Source organism: Thamnophis sirtalis, unplaced genomic scaffold, assembly GCF_051295495.1.
Source record: "Thamnophis sirtalis isolate CommonGarterSnake01/CBP01778 unplaced genomic scaffold, rThaSir2_p1.2 scaffold_4, whole genome shotgun sequence".
NCBI classification, from domain to species: domain Eukaryota; kingdom Metazoa; phylum Chordata; class Lepidosauria; order Squamata; family Natricidae; genus Thamnophis; species Thamnophis sirtalis.
Genome location: NW_028261384.1, coordinates 66,639,348 through 66,664,276, shown reverse-complemented (window position 1 = coordinate 66,664,276; position 24,929 = coordinate 66,639,348). Strand labels below are relative to the sequence as shown.

The window sequence follows — 24,929 nt, the reverse complement described above, 5'->3', positions numbered from 1 at the left end:
TTCCTCCAATTGATACGTGGCTTCCATTTACATAACCAGGGTAAGCCTAATATAAGAGGCCGGTCCATCCCTGGAGCCACAATAAAATGTATTGTCTCTTGGTGAGTTCCCATCCACATGTCTGTTGGTTCAGTTTAAAAATGGGCAGGGCTCCCTCCAGCTATTGAGCTGTCCAGCTGGCAAAAAGCAATTGGGATTTTTAAAGTTTTCAGTTTCAGGCCCAATTTTTCCATTATTTCGGGGATAACGATGCAACGTGTGCAACCTGAATCTAAAAGGGCCAGCATTTTTCCTTGCACTCCAGTAGAGGACACTTTAAGTTCAACTAGGATAGTCATGGGGCCCAATCGGGAACTTACCAGACGTTCGTCATCAGATTCGGTTTCACTTTCCTCCGATGAGGAGGGTGATTCCTCTTCCCCTGGGGCAGGGAGGAACTGTGGATTAGGTTCCACCCCTTCCATGGCGGTCTCCCTCCTCTTCCCAGGCAGTTTCTCTGGCTTTTTCGCCCCCCCCCCCCCCAGCAGAGGGCTTCCGGCTCATCTTGGTGCAGCAATTTGCCCTTCTTCCTGCAATAGAAACAGTCGATCTGTTATGTATTCTGAAACCTTCAAAAAGGGCTGGCTACAGCTCTGCTGCTCCCTGATTGGCTAGGACGCTGCAGAGGCTGTTGCTAGCCCTCCCTAACAGCTAATCTTCCCTGATTGGCCGAGGTACTGCATCAGCAGCTGCTGTGCAGTACCCGGCCCCTGATTGGTTAATGTGATTGTTACAATTACTATAAATACTGGGCGTGTTTGTGAAACCAGGAATCGTTGTTATCTTACTTCTGCAACAATAAAGATCATCTTTCTGGCTCTCCATGGCTCCTGCGTTTCCATCCACACAATACTTAAAACTGGCGACGAAGGTGGGATACGCGATTCCCGCAGGGCCTGGAACAAGAAAAAACAGCCAGTCGCAGTCACCTTTACTTCGCACAACTCCAGAGGCTACCCGAGCTACCTTCGCACAACTCCAGAGGCTACCTTCCAGCAGCAGCAGCAGCCGTAGCCACTGTCGTTGGAGCCTGCCAGCGTCTCCGCCAACTTGGCATCGATCAGACGCGGCCTCCGTCTGCCCGAGGGGGTGTCCCGCACTCACCTCGGACGGAGCGCCACCGATGCGCAAGGACGAGCAATGGACCGCGAGGCTCAACCGCGGAGAAGAGCCCGTGAAGGACCTGCCGGAACCCAAGGCCAGCATGCGCCCAGCCACAGCAGTATCCAGCCAACGAGAAGCTTCAATTTGCGGAAGCCAACCTCGGCCGGAACTGTCTGGGCCCGAAGTCGTTGGGTTTTCCGTGCACCTCACGGATCCAGCCAGCTGTCCTAATAGCACAAACTGCTTCGCGACCTGGCCACTCAGCCTGCCTGTGAAGTCTGCCTACCAAGGAGCAACTCTAACCTTCCGCTCAGAAGCCGCCTGCTGCTTCCCGTTCGAGCCAACCCTTCTTGCCGCGAAGAGCTCAACGCCTTGCCTCCGCAGCCTGCCTGCAAATCCTCGCTGCCTTTCGAAGAGCTGCCTCTACATGTTGCCGAAGTCTTGCTGTTCCCGACGCCGCGAGCAGCCCGAGAAACCAGGCCACCATCTGCCTGCCTTCTGTCTCCACTGTCTGCCTCCTCCCTCTACTGCCGGCCTCCCCTCTCAGCTGCTGGAGCCAACGCCTCTCCACCTGGCTACCCCTCCCTGCCTCCCGGCGATGCCTGCCTCCCAGCGAGAACAGGAAGGCCAGCGCTGCCGTCGTGCCTCTCAACGAGAAGCCGAGGAGCCACAGGTCGGCCCGAAGCCGCCGCGTCCTCCTTCCTCCAGTCTCTCCGCGCCCTCACCGCCTGCGAAGCCTGCCCCGCCAGCTAGTGACGCCTTCTTGCGAAACCGGCCTCCCAAGAGCCGCCGTCCCGCTGCCTGCCTTGCCTTCAGCGAAGCCGCCGCCGTCCGCTGCCTGCCTTGCCTCAGTGAAGCTGCCGCCGTCCTGCTGCCTGCCTTGCCTTCAGCGAAGCCTGCCTGCCTCCACTGCGAGGAGCCACTGCCTTCGAGAAGAAGCTGCCATTCCCTCCTGTCCTGCCTGTCACCCCAGGCCATCAGGGCCGGCTCTTCCCGCTCACAGACCTCCGAGCAAAAGCTAATTCACAAGCTAATCCACAAGCCTCCGTGTAGCTCTCCAGCCCAGGACCGGGAGATTTTCAAAGGGGTTTGTTTGGGCACGCGCAGAACAGGGAGGGGGAAAAAGAAAGAAGTGAAATTGAGTAATTGTACTTAACTGGGGGGAATGTAACTGAGAAACTTGCTAAAATGAGTTAATGCAATGAGAAGTGAATGAATTAACTGGGGGGAAGGAGAAGTGAATGAATTTAACTGTACTTGAAATGTGAATTAGCTGGGGGAAAGGAGAAGTTTTAACTGTACATGAAATGTGAATTAACTGGGGGAAAGGAGAAGTGAATGAATTTATCTGTGCTTGAAATGTGAATTAACTGGGGAAAGGAGAAGTGAAAAATGGAGTTGTCATACAATCTTCTCTAAACTACAGATCCCAGAATCCTCCCGGGGCATGTGCTCCTGGGGCATGATCCTTGTGATTTCTTCGTAATAACAATAGCAGAATTGAATTGCTTCTGGGTAATCTTAGTTCTAAAATGTTACACACACACACGCAAATGTAACACACAGACAAACTGATTAAAATGAGTTAATGTTCTTACAATGTTCTGGAACGTTCAAAGCTCCTTAGACAAGCTTGTGCAGATTTGGGGGGAAGGGGTGTTATGTATTCTGAAACCTTCAAAAAGGGCTGGCTACAGCTCTGCTGCTCCCTGATTGGCTAGGACGCTGCAGAGGCTGTTGCTAGCCCTCCCTAACAGCTAATCTTCCCTGATTGGCCGAGGTACTGCATCAGCAGCTGCTGTGCAGTACCCGGCCCCTGATTGGTTAATGTGATTGTTACAATTACTATAAATACTGGGCGTGTTTGTGAAACCAGGAATCGTTATCTTACTTCTGCAACAATAAAGATCATCTTTCTGGCTATCCATGGCTCCTGCGTTTCCATCCACACAATACTTAAAACAATCGGCCAGCGTTTGCTTGCAGACCCACTTTTCCCTCCTTTAGGAGCTCCTTGGGGGGCGGGGGTTGGGAGGGGTAGTCTTTTCTTTTTCACTATCTCCGCGGTAATTGTCTCGGGCTAAATCAATCTCCACATGCGCAGCCAGTTCATATCAAGGCTGCAATCTGCGGGGGATCGCCCTGTTTACACTGTTCTGGTATATGTCTTTGTTTAGCCCATCCATGAAATCGTCCATCAAAGCCTCTTTGGACCAACCCCGCATATACACTGATAATTCACAAAATTCTTGTATATATTCAGCAATTCTCTTCTTCTCTTCTTCTTCTTTTCTTTTTTCTTTTGTATGGGATATGTATGTGGTATGTATGTGATGTATGTTTGATGCTTGTGCCCACTTTTATTCCTATTGTCATTGTATTTTTATAATTTTAACTGACTTGTGGGGACTGGATGCATGAGTGATTGTGTATGCATGAGGGGACTGGGGGAACAACCTGGTGCCCCCTCCACTGAGTGCCATTGCAGAAGTGGTAGGGGGCCCAGGCCTATCTCCCGTCCTAGAATGTCTGAAATACATGGCCTGCCAGAGAGAGCGGAGGCCACGGGGGGGGGGGACAGGGTCTATGGGTACGGGAGTGGGCTGGAGCATTCCGGTCATGATGGGGAGGGGCAGGTACGACGGGAACTTCAGGGCTAGCCATTACCGGGGAAGGAGGGTTCGCAACGTCACAGAGATCCCTCCTTCCGGCCCTGCTAGTTCCACTCCAGGGCCAGATGGTGAGAACTGTCAGGGCCCTGGTCTCCGGCTGTTGTTGCTAAATGCCAGGTCTGTGGTTCACAAAGCTCCCCTTGTCCGGGACCTAATTTTAGACGAGGGGGCAGACCTGGCATGTATTACTGAAACCTGGCTGGGCCCTGAAGGAGGAGTCCCCCTCACTGAAATGTGCCCAGAAGGTTTTCAGGTGCTTCATCAGCCGCGACCCCAGAGAAGGGGTGAGGGAGTGGCTGTCATCGCCCGAGGGTCTTTAGCTCCTCGTAGGATCCCTGCTCCAGAGCTTGTCGGGTGTGAGTCCCTGTTGGTGAAGTTGGACCTTGAGGGTCAAGTGGGCTTGTTGTTAATGTACAACAATCTATCCTTGTGCTCCTTGACCTCTCAGCGGCCTTCGATACCATCGACCATGGTATCCTTTTGCGACGGTTGCAAGAGGTGGGAGTGGGAGGCACCGTCCTTCGGTGGTTCTCCTCCTACCTCTCGGACAGGTCGCAGTCGGTGTTGGTTGGAGGGCAGAGGTCGACCCCAAGGCCCCTCAATTATGGGGTGCCGCAGTGTTTGGTCCTGTCCCCCTCCTATTTAACATCTACATGAAGCCGCTGAGTGAGATCATACGCCGGCACGGGATTAAGTACCACCAATATGCGGACGATACGCAGCTGTATCTGTCCGCCCCGTGCCAACTCAATGAAGCGATTGACGTGATGTGCCAGTGCCTGGAGGATGTTAGGGTCTGGATGGGGGTGAACAAGCTGGCTCTCAATCCTGACAAGACCGAGTGGCTTGTGTTTTTCCCTCCCACAAATTGGCCAGGTATTCCATCTCTCAGGCTGGGGGGTGAAATTATACACCCCTCAGAGAGGGTTAGCAATTTGGGAGTCCTCCTGGATCCACAGCTGACCTTAGAACACCATTTGTCATCTGTGGCCAGGGGGACCTTTGCCCAGGTTCGCCTGGTGCACCAATTGCGACCCTACCTGGATCGGGAGGCTCTTCAGACAGTCACTCACGCCCTCGTGACCTCAAGACTTGATTACTGTAACGCGCTCTACATGGGGCTGCCCTTGAAGAGTGTTCGAAGACTCCAGCTGGTCCAGAACGCAGCCACGCGAGCGATCGTGGGTGCACCCAGGTACACATCTATCCTCCGCGAGCTGCATTGGTTACCCATTAGTCTCCGGATCCGCTTCAAGGCGCTGGTTGTTACCTATAAAGCTCTTCATGGCATCGGACCTGGGTACCTGAGAGACCGCCTCCTGCCGATTACCTCCCATAGACCGATTAGATCACACAGGTTAGGCCTTCTCTGGATCCCATCTGCCAGCCAATGTCGGCTGGCGACTCCCCGGGGGAGAGCCTTCTCTGTTGTAGCTCCAGCCCTCTGGAACGATCATCCTGATCAGTTCCGCCCCCCCCCCCTCCCCGGCTCTTCTCGGGCAGAACAGGCCCTCTGCAGACCTCTCCTCTGTTTCTGGAAGATCTGCTTCTCTTTCAGGACCACTCTCACAGAAGCGTCGCCTCTCCCAAGCCTCTTCAAAGAGCTTCATAGCCTGGGATATCATAAGGTTCTCATCCGCCTCCTGCCAAGCAGCTGCTGGTCATCTCTGTCTCCTCTTGGTAACTCCAGACGGAGTTTCCTCAGGGTCATACTTCTGTCCCATTCCCAACGTTCATCTGGGGCAAACAGATCGTTCTTCCAAGTGCAGTCCGGCCATTCGCTCCGTTTCCAAAGGGCATGAGGACGCAGCCGCTCCCATGTCTTCAGCCTGGTCGCTGCCTTGGTGGGACATTCTTCAGGGGTTTGGGGTTTTGTTGCACTCCCCTTGGAAGGTGTTAGCTCTGGGATGAGCGCAAAACTGAGTTCATGACGGCCTCCCTCAGTAACCAAGAAAGAAACCACTCAACTCCATTTTGCAGAATTAAGAGTACTTTTACTGGTCATGAGTAGATAGCAGCTAGGCAAAGCAAAATCTGAGGCAAAAGCACGTGTAATCATAGATATCAATATGTGACCCAATCCCCCTCCCCTTGGTAACCCCATCCCATAGTCCAATCCATACACCCCACAGGTCATATGGGAGACATCTTCAAAAAGTATCATCAGGTTGGTATGCCGGACAGTTGGCCTTGGTGGCAAATCCTCTATCTGCAGCATGCGCAGTAAATGGTGAGAACAACTCCCTTTTAACAGTCATTCCTGCACTGAATACTTCCCAACCCAAATACCTTGCCCTCCCTCCCCGTTTCAATGGCAGCCGAAAGCAAGCAGCAAAACAGAGGCTGACATGCTGTTTATGAAGAGTACTGCAGGAGTCTAGGATGGAAAGGAAAACGCAGAGCGGCTACTGCAGGACAAAGTCAAATTATACATACTATTAATAACTACCAAAACCAGGAAAAACAAATTACCAATAATAATAAGGAAGCTTCAGTAAAAAAAAACACGGAAAAACAAAATTGGCAACGTAACTAACTTCATGCCCCACATTTCCCAATCATACCACAACCAATTACAATGATCTACTACATGTCGATTTTACAGAAGATGCCGTTGAAAAGGCATTACGCAACCTAAAACCATCTGTATCTATTGACCCTGATGGATTAAGTGCCTACTTCTTTAAAAAGCTCTCAACCACCATAGCAGAACCTCTTAGCATAATCTGTGAAATATCCTTCAGAACCAGCTCCTTGCCTAACTTACGGTCACTAGCCACGGTCATCCCTATCTTCAAAAAAGGTGATCTGAGCCTAGTTGAAAATTACAAACCAATCTCATGTTGCATGACTGCAAAGTTATGGAATCAATCATAAACCAATCCATTACCCTCTACTTAGAGACAAACAATCTACTCTAACAAGCAGTTTGGCTTCAGAAAAAAATTGTCTTGCAATCTGCAACACTTACACTGCAAAAACACTGCACAACTCGACCAGGGTAAAGCAATAGATGCAATTTATATAGACGTCTGTGAAACCTTTGATTCAGTGGTACATAACAAACTACTTCTAAAACTAAAATCTTATATCATCTCCAGTTCCCTACATAAGTGAATAGATGTGTTCCTATCAAACAGGCAACAAGTAGTCACATCAAATCCTGCACCTGTTAACAGTGGTGTCCCACAAGGTAGCGTTTTAGGACCCACACTCTCTATAGTTAAGTTACCTTTGCAATCATATTATAAGCAACTGTGTTCGCTTCGCTGATTATGTAAAACTATTCAACACCACTGACAATGCTGCTACCCTACAAAAAGGCACTATGTGTCAGAATGGTCAAACAATTGGCAAGTTCAAATTTAAACCAACAAATGCTCTGTCTTACACATTGGTAAAAAAAATCAGAACACAAAATACAAGCTGGGTGGATATGACCTCGTATACCACTCTGTCAAGGACCTTGGAGTACTCATATCAAATGTGCCAGAGCTCACTGTAACAGCATGGCCAAAAATGCATTAAGAGTTGTTAACCTAATCTTGTATAGCTTCTTCTCTGGTAATATTGAACTGCAAACTAGGTCATACAAAACATACAAGACCAATTCTTGAATACAGCTCATCTGTCTGGAACCCACACTGCATATCAGACATTAATACAATCCAACAAATCCAGAGATATTTCACAAGAATAGTCCTCCAGTCCTCTGCTCGCAACAGAAGACCTTATACCACCCGACTTGAAATTTTGGGCTTAGACAATTTTGGACTTCACTGTCTTCAATCCGACCTGTCAACGAATGCTTCAGCTTCAACCACAATAGCACACAATAGATACAAACTTATGATTTGCAGAAATACAACTTTAGTAAAGAGTTGTCAATGCCTGGAATGCACTACCTGACACTGTGGTTTCCTCCCCAAACCCCCAAAACTTTAACCTTAGACTGTCTACTGTTGACCTCACCCCATTCCTAAAAAGTCTTTAATTGCAACCCAGTCCGGTGCAGTACAGGGGTATGAGCGCTTGGGGACAGCTCTTCACTGGGGCCCTGGCAGACAGCCCACTACAATCTCTTGTTTCATGTCTCCATCCATGCAAGTTTGCTAACAGGAGCAACTGTGCTCGTGACTGGTTTTCACTGGAAGCATGGCGCAAATTGCATGGCCTCGAGCAAAGAAGCTCCCAGAAATGGATTGTTTACAGCTGGTCTAGGCCAGCCTGTGCAGAAATAACAAAAATGCTCAGGAACCTGTATTTGAGAGTAAACCTCTGAGTTTTATTTGTGCTACAGACAAGACCTTAGCACACAACTAGTTAGGAGAACCAATTAAAGCCAGCATTGGGAGTCTCTACTTTCCAGCGCTTCTCATAAGTTTCCAGTAGCCACCATCCGGTCTTGCTCCCTCTCGCAGCTGATTGCTCTTTAGTCAGTTCAAACAGCCTGTCTGGCTGCTCAGCGCAGCGCTAGTGTGTGTGGGGGGCACTAATGTGACATCATTACCCATCAACACCTCTGGCAACTGTCTCCTGCCGAGAGTCAGTCCCTTACAGCCGCTTCAAGTCTGCACCCCCTGTCTGAAATAATTCAACATGGCACTTTGTGCAAATGATAAAAATGTGTTGGAGAAACATCCTTGCCAATTTCCGTGCCAACGGTATACTCTTGTTTGGGATGAAATGAGCTTCTTTTGAAAACAAGTCTATCACTGTCCATATCACTGTATGTCTGTTGCTACTGGGTAACTCCATGATAAAATCCATAGCGATTTCTTCCCACAGACAGATGGGATCAGACACTGGTTATAACAGCCCAAGGGATTTTGCGGGCCTCCTTTTAATGACTGCACAAAGGTGACAGGTTTTTTTTTTAATTAAAAATTTAAAAAGCTTTTACAAATATTTACCTACCCTCCCCCACCTCCCTCCCAACCTCCCAGAGCAAATACAGGGTATAAATCTTTAACAATTATTCTAAAGTAAACTAGACTTTAGCATCATCCTTCACTTGTACTTTAACTCCCCTTTTGTTGTGCTAACTCTAAACAAATTATATCATTCCTTGCTTCTTCAATCATAAGCTATCTGGAGTTTCTTAGTCCCATATTTATTTTGAATATAATCAATCCATCTTCTCCACTCCAGCTTATATTTCTTGTCTGAGTGATCCTTGAGATATGCTGATATTTTAGCCATCTCTGCTAAGTTTGTTACTTTTAATGTCCATTCTTGAATAGTAGGCAAATCTTCCTTCTTCCAGTATTGCGCCACCAACAGTCTTGCTGCTGTTGTTAGGTTCAGAATCAAATTAGTTTCTATAACAGTACAATCAGTAATTATACCTAACAAAAATAACTGAGGGGTAAACTTTATCCTCTTTTTAAAAATATTTTGCATAATCCACCATATTTTTATCCAAAATGCTTTGACCTTTTTGCAAGTCCACCATATATGGTAATACGTAGCATCAGCACAATCACATCTCCAGCATTTATGTTGTAGATTCAGATACATACAAGCCAATTTTTTGGGATCTAAATGCCATCTATAAAACATCTTGTAGAAATTCTCCCTCAGATTTTGGGCTTGCGTAAATTTTACATTTCTTACCCATATCTTTTCCCATGTATCCAGCATTATTGGTTCTTCAAAATTTTGTGCCCACTTTATCATACAGTCTTTAACTAATTCTGTTTCAGAATCCATTTCTATTAATACATTATATAACCTTTTTATATGCATTTGACTTTGATCCCTAATTTGTTTTAGTAGATTGTCCTCATTTTGCGTAATACCAATTTTCTGATCTTTTTTCCATCTGGCCTGTAACTGTCCATACTGAAACCATGTTTGGATTACCTTTTCCTCTTTTAGTACATTCAAAGGTTTTAGCTGTAATACACCTCTTTTTATAGTAAAAAGCTCTCTCTTTGTGGTTACATCCTGTTTTTGTGCTATGCTTATATTCTCTATTGCATGTCTGGGAATTGCCCACATAGGTATCTTGTCATTTAATTTATGTTGATATTTTTTCCAGACACGCAATAAAGCATTCCTTAAAATATGACTTTTGAACGTCTTATCCACCTTCTTGTCGTATATCAAAGAAGCATGCCAACCGTATACCAAAACATGCCCTTTGATATTCAGTAATCTATCCTCTATTGAATTAATCCAATCACTAATTATTGATAAAACTACTGCTTCGTAATATAGTTTTAAATTTGGCATTTTCAAGCCTCCTCTCTCATGTACGTCTTGCATTATTTTAAGTTTTATTCTCGGTTTCTTCCCTGCCCAAATGAATTTATTAATACCCTTCTGCCATTCAAGCAAGTTTGCATCTTTTTTAAGTATTGGTATGATTTGAAAAAGAAATAAAAACTTAGGCAAATCATTCATTTTCACTGCTGCTATCCTTCTCAACAGAGACAATTGTAGTTTTTCCCAATTTTTCATCTCTACCTGTATTCTATGCCATAATGGTTCATAATTATACTTATATAGTTTCCCATTTATAAACTCCTAAATATTTAACCTTTTTAACTATCTCACATCCTGTTATTCTTTCTAATTCTTCCCTTTGATTAGTGTTCATATTTTTAACTAACATCTTTGTTTTCCCTAGATTTATTTTAAACCCAGATACTTGACCATATTGATTAATCATATTCATTAAGACCTTAGTAGATTTCCCTGGTTGGGTTAAAGTTACAAACAAGTCATCTGCAAATGCTCGTAATCTATATTTGTGATGCCTAATCTTAATTCCCTGTAAATCATCTGACCCCCGTATTTTATTCAGCAATAACTCCAAGGTTATAATAAACAATAATGGCGATAGGGGGCAACCCTGTCTTGTACCTTTCTCGATTAACTATAATTTGTGCTGTTTGTTCCTGATATATTGCATTGATTGATTGTAGAAAATACTCCAATTTGCATCTTTTGCATTGTTTTCATTAAAAATTGCAAATTCACTCAAATCAAATGCTTTCTCTGCATCCAGAAATATAAGCACTGCGGGGACTTGTTTATTCTTTCCCAGATACTCCAATATATTAACAATTTGTCTTACATTACTTCTCATTTGTTTCCCTTGTATAAAACCAGTTTGATCATGTGTAGTTAACATCAACCTGTTAGCTAGTATTTTGGCAAAAAAATTTTAATCTGTGTTGAGTAATGATATAGGCCTATAATTTTTTGGCTGACTAAGATCTTGATCTTCTTTGGGAATCAAAGATATAAAAGCTGGTGTCCAAGATGGAGGTACCTTTCCTTCCATTTAGATTCTGTTAAATAATTCCTTAAGAGGTTCTACCATTTCTAATTGTAAATTTTTATAGTAAACCGCTGTCAAGTCATCTGTGCCTGGTGCTTTCCCAGCCTTTAACTGTTTAATTACCTGGAGGATTTCCCCCGAAGTTATTGGTTGGTTCAATCTCTCCCTTTGCTCATCTTTAACTATAGGTATTTTTTCTTTGTCCAGGTATCTATCTATATCTAAGTCTTGTGTTTTATCACCCGTGTACAATCCTGTGTAAAATTTTAAGAAGGCCTTTTGGATCATATCCTGTTGATAAACTTCTTTACCTTTATAATATATTTTTTGTATAGTACAAGATTTTTTGTTTCTTCCTCATCATATATGCTAACCATCTGCCTGGTTTATTTGCATTGCAAAAAGTATTATGTTCAGCATATAACAAGTAAGTAGCCACCTGATCTGACATCAGCATATTAAATTGTGCTCGTAATAGGGTAATTGCCTCTTTTATCTTCTTGTCCCCTGGGTTGGATATTAACTCCTGCTCTTTCTTCTTAATCTCTTCCCCTAGTTCCTTTCTTTTTTCCCCCTGTCTACATCTATCTAACTTATTTAGATTTATTAGGACTCTTCTCATATACGCTTTGCTTGCATCCCAAACCATTTCCATAGATGTACCCTTGTTCATATTAAAAACAAAATATTCTCTCAGCAATTTTTTACATTCATTGACATATCTAAATAATTTTTCATTTAACCTCTAACACCTTCTAGATTCCTTCCCATATTCCAATTCCATCCAAAACGGGTTATGATCTTTTAAGGCTTTGGAACATATCTTCGTCTTCTTTACCTTAGAAAGCAAATCATTTGTAGTTAGTATAAAGTCAATCCTAGAAAAAGATTGATGTCTATCAGAAAAGTATGTAAAGTCCTGTTCTTTAACATTTCTTTCTCGCCAGATATCTCTTAGCTCCAAATCATCCATCATATCGAAGAAAGACTTGGGTAATTTCGCTCATGTTTGGATATTTTGCAAAAGACCCTTCTTATCTTTCTTGGTATCCAAAACTCCATTCCAGTCACCCATTAGTATGCAGGATCTATAATCCCATTGTATTAACTTGGTATGGAGCATCTTGTAAATTTTTTCTTGTTGTTGATTAGGGGCATATACTCCCATTAAGAGTATCTTTTTCCCTTCTAATAATAATTCTATTGCAATATATCTTCCTTGAGAGTCTGCTTCAATTAGTTCAGCCTTCATATCCTTTCTTAGGTATACAACTATACCATTTTTCTTCTCTGAGGCGGAGGCTACAAAATGTTGTCCAAGTCTTGCATTCATCAAATATTTCTGGTCATTTGTTCTAATATGTGTTTCTTGCAGGCAAATTAAATCATTCTTGAATTGTTTCAAATAATGGTTTATTTTTTTTCCTTTTCTGTGGTGAGTTTAAGCCATTGACATTCCAGGTTAAGAATTTAATTATCATCTTTAGCTCCCTAAAGCTTTTTAAGAGCCACCTGGAAATCCTGTAATTTGGTTTTCGGCTTGGCTCCTCCACCGCTTCTGAGCTAGTATTTATGGCTTCTTGAGCCGTTGTCTGAGCTTGTTGCTTCTTTAATTCTTGTTCCTTGGTAGCAAAGGTGACAGGTTTTAACGTAGTCGATTGTTGTTCTCATTTTAGGCCACCAGAATTGTCGCCACGCTAGATGTAATGTCTTAAGGAAGCCGAAGTGGCCAGCTGGTTTAACATCATGACAACGGTGTAATACATTAGACCTCAAAGCTGCAGACACATAAAATTTGTCCCCCTTCCATGCCATCTCATCTCTATGGGTTAGAATGGCTCTATTTTCAGCTAATCAGGAATCTGCCATTTTCGCAGCTCCTTGTGCAGAGGATTGATAGAGGAAGTATTTGTCACTCTTCACACTGGCTGAGTGGGAGGAATGGGTTGCCTGCACAACCTCATCACGATTACTATTGTACTGAGGAATGCGAGACAATGCATTGGCTAAAAAGTTCTTCCCAGCCGGAACGTATTTCAAATTAAAATCAAAAGTGTTGGAAGTACTGTGTTCAGTGAACCTGCTGGGGTGATAACCTTCATGGGGCCTGCAGAGCTTCCAAATTGTTGTGGTCTGTCCACACTTTGAATTGTTTTCTAGTGCCTTCCAGAAGATGCCAACATGTTAGAAGTACACGACGCTGGCACAGGCCTTTTCCCTGGATGTATAAGCACACGGCTGCAGTCTACCCTGCTGATTGGCTTGTAACAAGACGGCCCCACAGCAACATCGCTGACATCTGCCTGTACCACAAAGGCCTGTTCTGGGTCGGGGTGTTTCAAGACAGGCTCACGAGTAAAGAGTGTCTTTAGCTCCTTGAATGTCTTTTGACATTTCGTTGTCCACGTCAATGGCTGTTCTGGCCGTGGTACATAGGATTTGGTATATAACAGGTTTGTCAGAGGCAATGGCATTCTGGCAAACTCAGGAATAAATTGCCTCAGCCTGGGGCTCGACATGCCTCTTTTCTCAGTGTGCACAAGAAGTTACACCCATCACTGATGGCAACCGTAGGAACCGCCAGAGGAGGGGGCTACTGTATAATCCTTGGATGGTTTGCAATGCAATGGTTCTAGACGAGGGGACAGGAGGAGTAACCTATTCAGATGAAGAACAATGAAGGGGAACATTCCTGCTGACCCTCAGAGGAAACTCCCTCTCATGCACAGTTCCAGCACAAACTTCTGCAAGCAACTGTGGCCAATGCCCTGACCTCTGAGTGTGATGGGCCTGAGCAGGTCTCCCTCCCACACCATTTATGCTGCTCTACTCACTGCGGCTGCCCACATAGGTGAGGCCGATGGCCGGGGTGGGGGGAGAGGTTCCACCACAATATCGCAAAGACCTTCGTCGCGGAGACATAAGCTCGAAGGTCTAATCCGCGCCGTCGGAATCGCTGAAGCGAAATAGACGTTCGCGCGGACACATAAGGGCGTAGGGCAAATCCACGCCTTTCCATAGTGTTTTTAAGCAAAATGGGACGCTAGCGCCGCTTTATCACGCAGGCGCAAATGTTGCAGCTGTCAAAGCTGTCAACTGTCAAATAATCGTGCACGCGTTGCAAAGCTGTCAAAGGATTCAAACCATCGGGCGCTGTCAAACCTTCGGGTGCACGTTGCAAATGTCAAAGCTGTCAAATGTCAAACCATCACGTGCACATTGCAACTGTCAAAGCTGTCAAATGGCAAACCATCGCGTGGAACTTTGCAACTGTCAAACCTTTGCTTCTACTGCTGACTTGCTGACTGTTTATCTTATTTACTGACATAATAAACTGATTTATTTATTCTGTATATTTACTGACATAATATGCTTCTACTGCTGACTTGCTGACTGTTTATCTTATTTCCTGACATAATAAACTGATTTATTTATTCTGTAATCGATATCTTTATTCCATTTGATGCAACAAAATAAACTTTTAGTACTACATTTTACTGTCTGTAATTGATATCTTTATTCCCTAATCCTACACCTAATCCTACACTTAATCCTAAACCTAATCCTAAACCTAAACCTAACCCTAAACCCCTAAACCTAACCCTAAACCTAACCCTAAACCTAATCCTACACCTAATCCTAAACCTAACCCTAAACCCCTAAACCTAATCCTAAACCTAACCCTAAACCCCTAAACCTAATCCTAAACCTAATCCTAAATCTAATCCTAAACCTAACCCTAAACCCCTAAACCCCTAAACCCCTAAACCCCTAAACCTAATCCTAAACCTAATCCTAAACCTAACCCTAAACCCCTAAACCTAATCCTAAACCTAATCCTAAACCTAATCCTAAACCTAACCCTAAACCCCTAAACCTAACTTATTTAGTGACATAATAAACTTAATAATAAATAATAATAAATAAATAAATAATAAATAATAATAAAACTAGTCCTAAACAAAACCCCTAAACCTCACTTATTTAGTGACATAATAAACTTAATAATAATAAATAAATAAATAAATAAATAAATAAATAATAAAACTAGTCAACAAAACTAATAGATTTGCTGCAACAAAATAAACTTTTATTTACATTTCACTGTTTCAAAACATTCAAAAGCTGCATTTTACATTTAAAACATTTAAAAAATACTGCGGTTAAAACAAACGTTAATTCAAAGCATTCACTTTTCGCGCTGCTGCATTTTACATTTAAAACATTTAAAAAAATACTGCAGTTAAAACAAACGTTAATTCAAAGCATTCATTTTTTCGCGCGCTTAAAACAAACTCAAAAGCAATACACAAACGTTAATTCAAAGCATTCACTTTTTGCGCTGCCGAAACTCAAAAGCAATACACAAACATTAATTCAAACCATTCACTTTTCGCGCTGCCGTCGTCGCGCTGATATCGACGCGGTAATGTGGGCGCGCTAATGACGACGCGTACTTGTCGACGCGTATTTGTCGGCGCTCTTTTGTCTAGCGCGGTTTTGACGTGCCACGGGGGGGAGATCCATTCTGGGTCTGCAGGGCTCAGCCAAAGGGCACACACCGCCATGTGGAGGGATACAGCGAGGCTCAGCTGCCTTTTGGACACATCTCATGGCTTTTGCAGGGCCTTTGGGCAGCTGCCACCCACTCGTTCCCCCCTCCATCTCAGGTCCCACATCCAGCCCACAACTGGACAACGTGCTGCTTCTGGGCCAGCCAGGTAGGTGAGCAAGCAGCTCTCGGGAGAGCACCATGCTGGGGCCAAATCTGTTGTGCGCCTGCAGCCCCAGGACATCTACCGCCAGCCCACGAGTGCTGCCACTGGGCGCTGGCCATGTTGTGATCTGAAGGGCACAACGCTTTGCCCAGTGGAAGTATGTGGAAACTCTAGAGCCCCTTGAGACCGACCGACCGACCTAAACTGATCTGGTCATCCAAGACCAGTGACGTGTGGTCAGCTTTAGCCCTGGTGAGGCACTTTTTAGACTTGTAGACTTCAACTCCCAGAATTCCACAGCCAGGCATGCTCAGTTCCAATTTAAAGCGACAGCATTTTTCCCCCTTGCAAAATAAGTTTTCCCATTCTTTTTCTTCTCCCTCCCCCTCCTTCCTCCCTCTCTCCCTCCCTCCCTCCCTCCCCCCTCTCTCAAACAGACACACGCACACAGAGAACTTCAATCCCTCTCTCACTCACTCACTCTCAAACAAACACAAACACAGAAGTTGGATTGGATATATTTTCCAAAGGCTTGAAAGCAGCTCCTCTGCCATACCCCCACCTTCCCCTGCTGCCTTCCGATCAAACTTTTTGAATTCCTTCCCCCCTCCCCACACGCACCTTTTCCAGCTGTTTCAGAGACGATTTCAACTCTGCTTCTCCCTGTCCTGCCCTGCCCTCCCCTCTTGAAAAGCCAGAGCTCTGTCAGACTGAGCTAGTTGCTCCCAGAGAACTCTAAAAAGCCTCTAAAAATGCCCTCTATAGGAGGCGAGAGAATATGTGCCTCATTTGCATAAGGAATTCTTTGCTTGTTAACCCTTGCTTAACTCTTAAAAGGCGAAAAATTCCTTATGCATAAGAGGCCCCTAGTTCTCTGGCCTCCTCCTAGTTAATACTGAGAGCAGACACCAAGTCATTGTGACTTGAAATCTGGTAGCAACTACCCTGGCTTTAATTATTTTAAGAAAATTATTTAAAATCCTTTCCTTTCTCTGAGGAGACTGGTGAGGCCCCGCCTCCCTTGCCTCTAGTGACTCCACGCCCCTGTCCAAGACTTTGCTCCCCAGGAAGGACTCCATCATGGAGGACTGTGCGCTTGGACCAAGTGCTTTCTCTCTGGCCTCCTGCCCAGAGGCCCTGCTGAAGCTGAGAGCTAGGCCCAAAAGCAGTTTTTTTTCTTTTTTTTTAAACTTTTGTATAGTGTGTTTCCAAGGTGGCGCAGTGGTTAAAAAGCAGCACTGCAGGCTACTGCTAGATCAGCAGGTCAGCGGTTCAAATCTCACCGGCTCAGGGTTGACTCAGCCTTCCATCCTTCCGAGGTGGGTAAAATGAGGACCCAGATTGTTGGGGGCAATATGCTGACTCTCTGTAAACCGCTTAGAGAGGCCTGAAAGGCCTATGAAGCGGTATATAAGTCTACTGCTATTGCTATTGCTATTGCTATTGCTTTTAATGTTGTACGGCGCCCTGAGTCCTTGGGAGAAGGGCGGCATATAAATCTAATAAACCTAAACCTAAACCAGTCGAATCTTGCCTTCCCCCCTCTCCCCCGAGGCAACCCTTCAAGGTGGTTCTTCGGCCGAACCCAGCAAGACCAGATCATGTCTCCTTCCCCTGCTATTGCACTTATCTTCTCAGACCAAGCAAGGAGTGGCTGGGAGAGGAGGAGTGAGGGGCGGGACCAGGCAGTGGTGGGATCAGCAAGTTTGCTGAACTGTGCAAAAACTTCGCTACCAGTTCAGTTGAACTGGTGTGAACCGACTGCATCCCATCACTGGTTTTATGATGTCTTTCAAGAATGATTTTCCTAATGCAAAAATATAAATTTTACAAAATAAATTTGCATGTTAGCCTAGCTGAGGCAGATGTTTTAAGTAGAAAGGAAATGCATAGAGGTGACAAAATCAAATACTAACTTATGAGGGGTAATTGTGTGACTACTTCCTAAAAATGATATTTTTTTTACATTTTTATCATCAAATATCTCTACATAAAAGTTACTTTAATTTCAGACTCCAGTTAGATATATGAAGACGCTCCTGCTTCCAGTAGTCCTTATTGTTTTTTTAGTAAGTATTAAAAAGGTATGTCACCATTTTTTTTCTTTTACCTTTAGCATGTTGTGTCACATTACAAATCAAATACAAGGTCCAATTTTTAGCTACCCAAATTGGGGGAACAATCCCAGGGATCCTACCATCCACAATAAAGCAATTTAGAGTTTGAATGTGTTACCAACTTGTTATTCATAAATGCAGATGAACAGTACAGGTTTGAATGTATTGAATAGTATAAAATCTTAGGCAAAAAACATCAGAATGAGTCTTTTCCTGTCTCATTTATTGATTGCAATTTGTTTCAGTGAAATAGTCACTAGGCGCACCGTTTATCAGAGAAAGTGAGAAACTGCGAAGATTGCTGATTGCTGCCATCTCATTCAGATAAAATTCTCCCACACATCCTTTGATCTGCTCCCCCCCACACTTTTTTTTTGCCTTTTCTCAGCTATCTCTTCCTGAACTGTTTCTCTTCAGTGCAGCACTTCCCTAAAAAGTACTAATTGCAAGTTAAGAAGCTCAGCTCTGTGGCATTAATTAGTTGATTGAAACCTTTAGTTGGCAGTTGCTACCTGAAATTGACCAAACTTTAATTAACTTCACATTGAAAGTATTTTTGTAGTAAATGCACATATTGGTTGGAAAAATATTTTTATTACTGTTTATTACTGTTATATTTGCAAATGGTCACTATCCAAGGCAGTTGCTAAATGAGGACTGTTTGTGCAGAGGGTTAAGAAATGTGTGAAATGGAGGAATTATTTGAAATTAGCTATTATGTGCAAAATACTTTTATTAATTTTAGATGATTTTCTCTCCATCCCACCCCAGTTCCTACTATAATTAAGGAAGTAACATTTTAGACTTTTTGACTGATGCCGTAGATAAACTTTTCAGATGATATAAAGGAATGTATCAACGGAGAAGGGGAAAGGAAGAAAAATAGTTCCACACATTTTCCTTCCGCTCACTTTTCAGTTGTACCTAGTAGATTTATTTAGCCTTTTTGCAATAATGTGACAGAACAAAGTCTTGCTCATTCAGGTATATATAACCAAGTTATTGTCTAAAGCAGGAGTGTCAAACTCACGTCATCATGGCAATGTCACATAACGTACCAGGACTTCCCCCCTCCCTTGGCTAAACTGGGTGTCGGTGTGGCCAGTGACTGACACATCCGGTCCATGGGCTGGGACTTTGACAGCCATGATCTAAAGCAGTGGTAGTCAACCTGGTCCCTACCGCCCACTAGTGGGCATTCAAGCTTTCATGGTGGGCGGTAGGGGTTTGCTGTAACTCTGCTTTATAAATTTTATAAAGTAAAGTTACTTCCCTACTTTATAAATCATCATTATTGTGGAACCAGTGGGCAGTTAGAAAATTTTACTACTAACAGAAATACTAAAGTGGGCGGTAGGTAAAAAGGTTGACTACCCCTGATCTAAAGTAATGTAATGCATGACCACAAAAAGGATTAGCAGTAGGTATCTCTTCCAATGTAATTCATACATATCCTTAGAGAAAAAAGCATTAACTTGTTTACTTTTTAATCAATGTTTCATAGGCATTTCAATACATTATGCTTAAAAAGAAATCCTCTGAAAGGTAAATATATTTTTATTAAAGATCCAATTAGAGAAATACCATTAGTAATGTTTTGTATCTTTAAAGATATAAAGGATTCCTGTACCTTTAATATCAGTTTGTCATTTTCTCTAGATATTAATCACATGGCTGGTTTCTTTTTCTAATATTACATATCTTGTACACAGTAAAATTTACTTCCTTTCTTGGCTCTGTGCTTATAGGAGCATCCTTCACAACACAAAAATATCATGCAGGATTGAAGTTCCCAATTCTGAAAACTAGTTTGGATATTCCGTATTACAGTAGGCTTGAAAGTTTGTTGTTAATAGATCAATGGGGAAAGTTCTATATTCAGATATTTATGAAAGGCAACTGTTAAATGAAATATAAGTACCATGCTTAGTATTATGTCATATAAAGTTAAAGCATTTTTACTAATAATCTACCGTATAAATTCATCTACCCTATCATATATTAAGTACAGGTAGTCCTTGATGTGCAACCAGTCACTTAATGAGTATTGAAAGAGAGACTCCAACGAGAAAACTAAACAATTCTGTTTCCCGTCTCTTTACTGTTCACAAAGATTATATAACACAATGTTTCTGAAGGCTTTAAAAAGCTAGCACACAGAGAGAAAGGTAACTACTGCATTGGATCAGAAAAAGGAAACTTGCGTCTTTGGGATCCAATCTTCTTTTCTCTGGCCCAGAGCAGGAATTTCCTCCTGTGCATGGATGGGAGGGGAAGGCCTGCAATGGGCTGCACAAACAAAACTCGGATCTTTGTGGTCTGAGCTTCCTTTCTCTGGCCCTTCTCATTAACAGACCTAAAGTAGCCCAGAAAATTAATATAATTAAAACGCTGTATTAATATTAAAATCAAGAATTAAATTGCATAAGTTTTTAAAATCCTTAAATGATCGACATTGTAATAGTTAACATCTAGGAACAGCCAATATAAAAAGGTTGTGTTAAAAAAAGGTACCTAAAAATTTCAACTTTGCAACCTAATGTACTACAGAGGGGAAGATCTCACAGGACAATACCTATAGATCAAGTTCATTTTTATATTTATCACCAAATGATAATCTGCAAACTGTAACTGAAAGCATAGGATATCATCTGATAATTGTAAGTGTCTGTGAGGCTGATGTAACTAAAATGTTTAAGGTAACATATAATTTAGGGTTTTGTTAATTATTTTATAGACAAATTGATTAAGGTTGTTTCTTTTATTCCAGACAGGAGTATTATTTTAACCAGGGTGAGGTAAGGATATATTCTCTCTTTTCTTCCAGTATACCATTTAGATGTATTCTGCCTAGCATTGTCTTGTTTCAAAAATATTTATTTAAAATAAAATGGCTTTTTATGCATTTTTAAAAAGTTAATGTCAAATTAAAGGAATAAGAAGCAAACGTAAGGTAATCCAGTTGTTTGCAGAGCAGTTTTTATAATGCTAAATTGCTACTTTGAGGCATATTATGGTATTAACAATGTATTGTTTCTGTAGCGCTTAGTATCCTTGACATATTTTTGTCATTAATATTGTTGCTGCTCTTTTCTACAAATTGTATTTGTTTTATTATATAAAATACAAAGAAAAAAAATAAAAATAGGAAATTAAACAGAGTGGGGAAAAGAGGGTGTGAGATACAACTGTTTGACAACAAGAGAAAAAGAAAAAAGGGGAGGAAGGGGGGGAAAGGCATTCACTTCTGATTCTTCTTAGCATAGTACAAGATAAAACATTCCAAGCTCAAGTTTTTGCTTTTACACATAAATATATAACTATTTCTGTAACGACAAATCTTTCTGATCAACAAAACCAAAGTCAAAGTTTTATTTTTTTCATCACAAGCACAAATCCAGAAGTGATATCCAAATGAGAATATATTTTCCTCCTTGAATAAAATAATTAATTTAACCATTCCTGCTTTTATCTTCCTTGTTATGGAAATAGTATGTATTTCTATTTGCACCTAATAATCTTTGTGAACTGTCACCATTTTTATTAACAAGATTCAAGGTATTCTTTCAAATTCTTTGATGTGAGGAAGAAACCTCCCCTCTTTTTTCACCCTTTTTTTAAAGTGCCAAACTTTTTTAAATCAAAACTTTCTAATATATATGTATCAGTAGTGGGATTCAAAATTTTTACTACTGGTTCTGTGGGAGTGGCTTGGTGGGCGTGGCAGGGGAAGGATACTGTAAAATCTCCATTCCCTCCCACTCCAGGGGAAGGTTACTTTAAAATCCCCATTTCCTCCTGATCAGCTGGGACTTGGGAGGCAGAGAATAGATGGGGCACCGAATAGATGGGCCAGCCAGAGGTTACTGGTTCTCCGAACTACTCAAAATTTCCGCTACCAGTTCTCCAGAACTGGTCAGAACCTGCTGAATACTACCTCTGATATGTATACACACACACATTCGCTTATCTTCAAGGAGTAAAATCTTTTTCTTCTCTGGAAGATTTATCAAGGAGTTATAAGCCTTACTTTTTATTACAAAATCCTCAACCTTGTTAATAGCCTTAAAGAAAAAGTCCCAAATTTGTCTTTTTTTCTCAATGATCTTTTTTCAGTTATGTTGAGAGGTTTATATATAAACCATAATAGTGGAAGTTAGTATCAGGTTCTTCCAAAAATGCAATGAACTCTGCATTTTCAGCTATCTGTGAAGTTGCCTTGGTAATTTAGTAACATTCTCTATATGTTTACATCTCAGAAGTAATTTGAGTGGATTTTTATTATTATTATTGAAGCACAGCTGGTCCACACATTGAGAAATTTTATTTAGAGACCTTTCAAATATATCTCTAATACTTTGCTCCACCATCTTCCTCTTTTAATCAGCATCAGAAAATTTTAGCCACCCATAGCAAAGAAGATTAAGCTACAAGTTACTACAATAATAAGTTAAAACCACAGCCTTTAATCTTCATATTTCTATATCAGCTTTTTTCCCTCCACCACACTTCCTTTTTTTACTTGCTTTATCAACCTTCTTCCTTGTTATTTAAGACAAAAAGAAATATCTAAAATGGCATGAGTCTTCAAAAAGGCTTAGCAAGCTGTGACTAAAGAGAGCCTCTTTTAACTTGACTTTTAAAAGATTAATATTTGAAGGTGATTAAGAAGAGAAATGCACAACTTACTTTCTGTTTTAAAAGTGAATTTCAAAATGGGGGCTTCAACCTCGAACAGATTGCAGCCCCCCCTCCCCCCGCTTTTGGCATGCAGATAGCTTTGGACTTTCAACTCCAGAAGCCATTTGCCATCTTTCAGCTGTTTTGGAGAGTTCCAAGGGAAAGTTCTTTGACTCACCTTGACTGCATGGGTTCTTGTCAGAAATATATATATTCTATATATTAAAGAAATGGTCAAGGAGACTGTGAGCAACAAAAAGCATTTATTTGGCTCTTGAGCAAAAGGATTCTCAATCAGGAAGAGAAAGAATGATCATTAAGGCTAAACACAGGGTTTAAATACATTATTTATGGGTGTCATTGGTTACATAAATGCGTTTCATAATACGTTTATATAATTGTACTTGACTATTATTCCACCTGTTATTTCCTAAAAACATTCACTTAACAGAAAGTCCTCATAATTTCAGTTCCCGTTACATGACATAACAAGACAATCAACCTATATCAGCCTCTTGAGAACGAATCTGACGCCAACATCCTCTAGTTCAGTGGTCCCCAACCCCCGGTCCGCGGACCGGTGCCGGGCCGCGGAGTACCTGGCACCGGGCCGCGCAGCGGCCGGGGGCCATGATCCCTGCAGCTGGGCGCCGTGGCTCTCCTGCTGCGCCAGCCGCTCCTCTTCCAGCCGCTCGCCCAGCGCGCAAAGCTCCCGGCAGCAGCGCCACAGCTCCTCGAGGCGCCGGCGGCTCTCCTGGTTCTGCGCGCGCAGCTTGCGCAGGTCCTCTTGGCCCAGGCGGCCCCCTTCCAGCTCCTGCATCGCCCGCAACTCGGCCTCGTATCGCTCCAGGCTCTGCGCGCCGCTCCAGCTCACCACCAGCGCGTAGTCGGAGGCCAGCTGCCGCTTCTCGGAGCGCCCGGCCCGGAGGACGCGCGGGGCAGACAGCAGCGCGGCTGGCCGCTGCTTGCACGCTTCCTGCAGCCCTTCGTGCTCGGCCAGGAGCTGCTCCAGCAGCGCCTCCAGAGCGGCGCAGTCGGCCCACAGCCCCTCCAGCTGCTGCCGCCGCCGGGCCAGCTCGGGCTCCAGGCGGCGGAGACGCAGCTCTCCAAGTTGCGCGCTCAGCCTCTCCAAGCTCTCCAACTCGTGGCGCAGCGCGTCCCGCTCCAGCTCGCCTTGAGGTGATCTCAAAAAATAAGCTAGGTTGGATATGACTGGGATAAGATTTCCAGATGTTGACTTGGCTCAAGTCACCGGTTCCTTTTTCTTGCTGAATGAAAACTCCTGCATCATGGTTGTATGTAGGATGTATTTAGAAAAATTCAAGATGGGAACCATCTTGGTTTTTATGTGATGCAAATAAAAGAATAAATAGGCTTTTAATTTCATAGTCATGGCTATTACCTTGACATTTTCGATGTCACTCTGACACCCCTGTCCCAGATAATTTGGTGAATGGACAGAGAGGCTACCAGCTAGTAGTAGGCTGGCTTGAATGCACTTACTAAGAAAGGATTCACAGTGAATTCAACGAATAACATTTTTGGGTGATCATCAATCTGATGGGAGCTATATATCTATTGCAGCATTTACCTGCAAATTTAAAGGAAGTCCAGAAAGCGATTGCAATCTATTTGGCATATATTTACAAATACATATTGAAAATAATGCAACATCTAACATTTTCTGATCATGGTGCTGTCATTGGTGTACTATCCTGGTAATTAAAAATGGTGTCTGTAGAAGAATAAAAATGTGGTTGTGTGTTAACAAAAGAATAGAAACTATAAGCATATAATCTTCCATTCAAATAGTTAGAAATTAACTAGAAATAGTTAGTCCAGTTTACAAGCAACAGCCTGACGGTAGATCAGTTTACTGAAATATGGATTACTTAAAGGGGTACTCCGGGCTGGGAGTTTTTTTACACCCCACCCCCACCCCTGTGCGCGCTCAGCGGGCCACGGTAAAATTATCACAGGCTGACTGGTCCGCGGCGATAAAAAGGTTGGGGACCACTGCTCTAGTTCATCCAAGTTCCCCTTAGCTTAGCTTCCCCAGCTGGAAAGGCCCTAATAGTTTTGCTAAGTGTTACAAAAGTCATAGTGACCTTTGAAAGTGCTGCCTCTAGCTAAATAAAAATGCTAAGCTAAATAATAAAAGTGCTTTAATAATAGTTAGCTAATACAAATACACTAAAATGGTCTATATGTAATAAAATGTAATCAATAGCCACTCAATTTTATAAAAGAGATTTTATAATCTCTCCCATTTCATCAGCTAAAGCAGCTATTGCAGTTGAGGTTTCAT

The 24,929-nt window shown here is 42.9% G+C and overlaps 1 protein-coding gene across 4 annotated transcripts in view; it reads left to right on the top strand.

Moving 5' to 3' along the window:
- The window catches only part of DPY19L1 (dpy-19 like C-mannosyltransferase 1), a 140,926-nt gene that overhangs the window by 82,831 nt on the left and 33,166 nt on the right, over positions 1-24,929 (top strand). For 3 of the 4 annotated variants that reach the window (XM_087713070.1, XM_087713068.1, XM_087713071.1), the window contains 3 exons: positions 17,837-17,908; positions 19,446-19,486; positions 20,712-20,739. In XM_087713070.1, coding sequence (XP_087569196.1) covers positions 17,837-17,908; positions 19,446-19,486; positions 20,712-20,739 — 141 coding nt within the window. The remainder of the gene's footprint in view (positions 1-17,836; positions 17,909-19,445; positions 19,487-20,711; positions 20,740-24,929) is intronic. The other variant, XM_087713069.1, reaches the window with a different exon arrangement.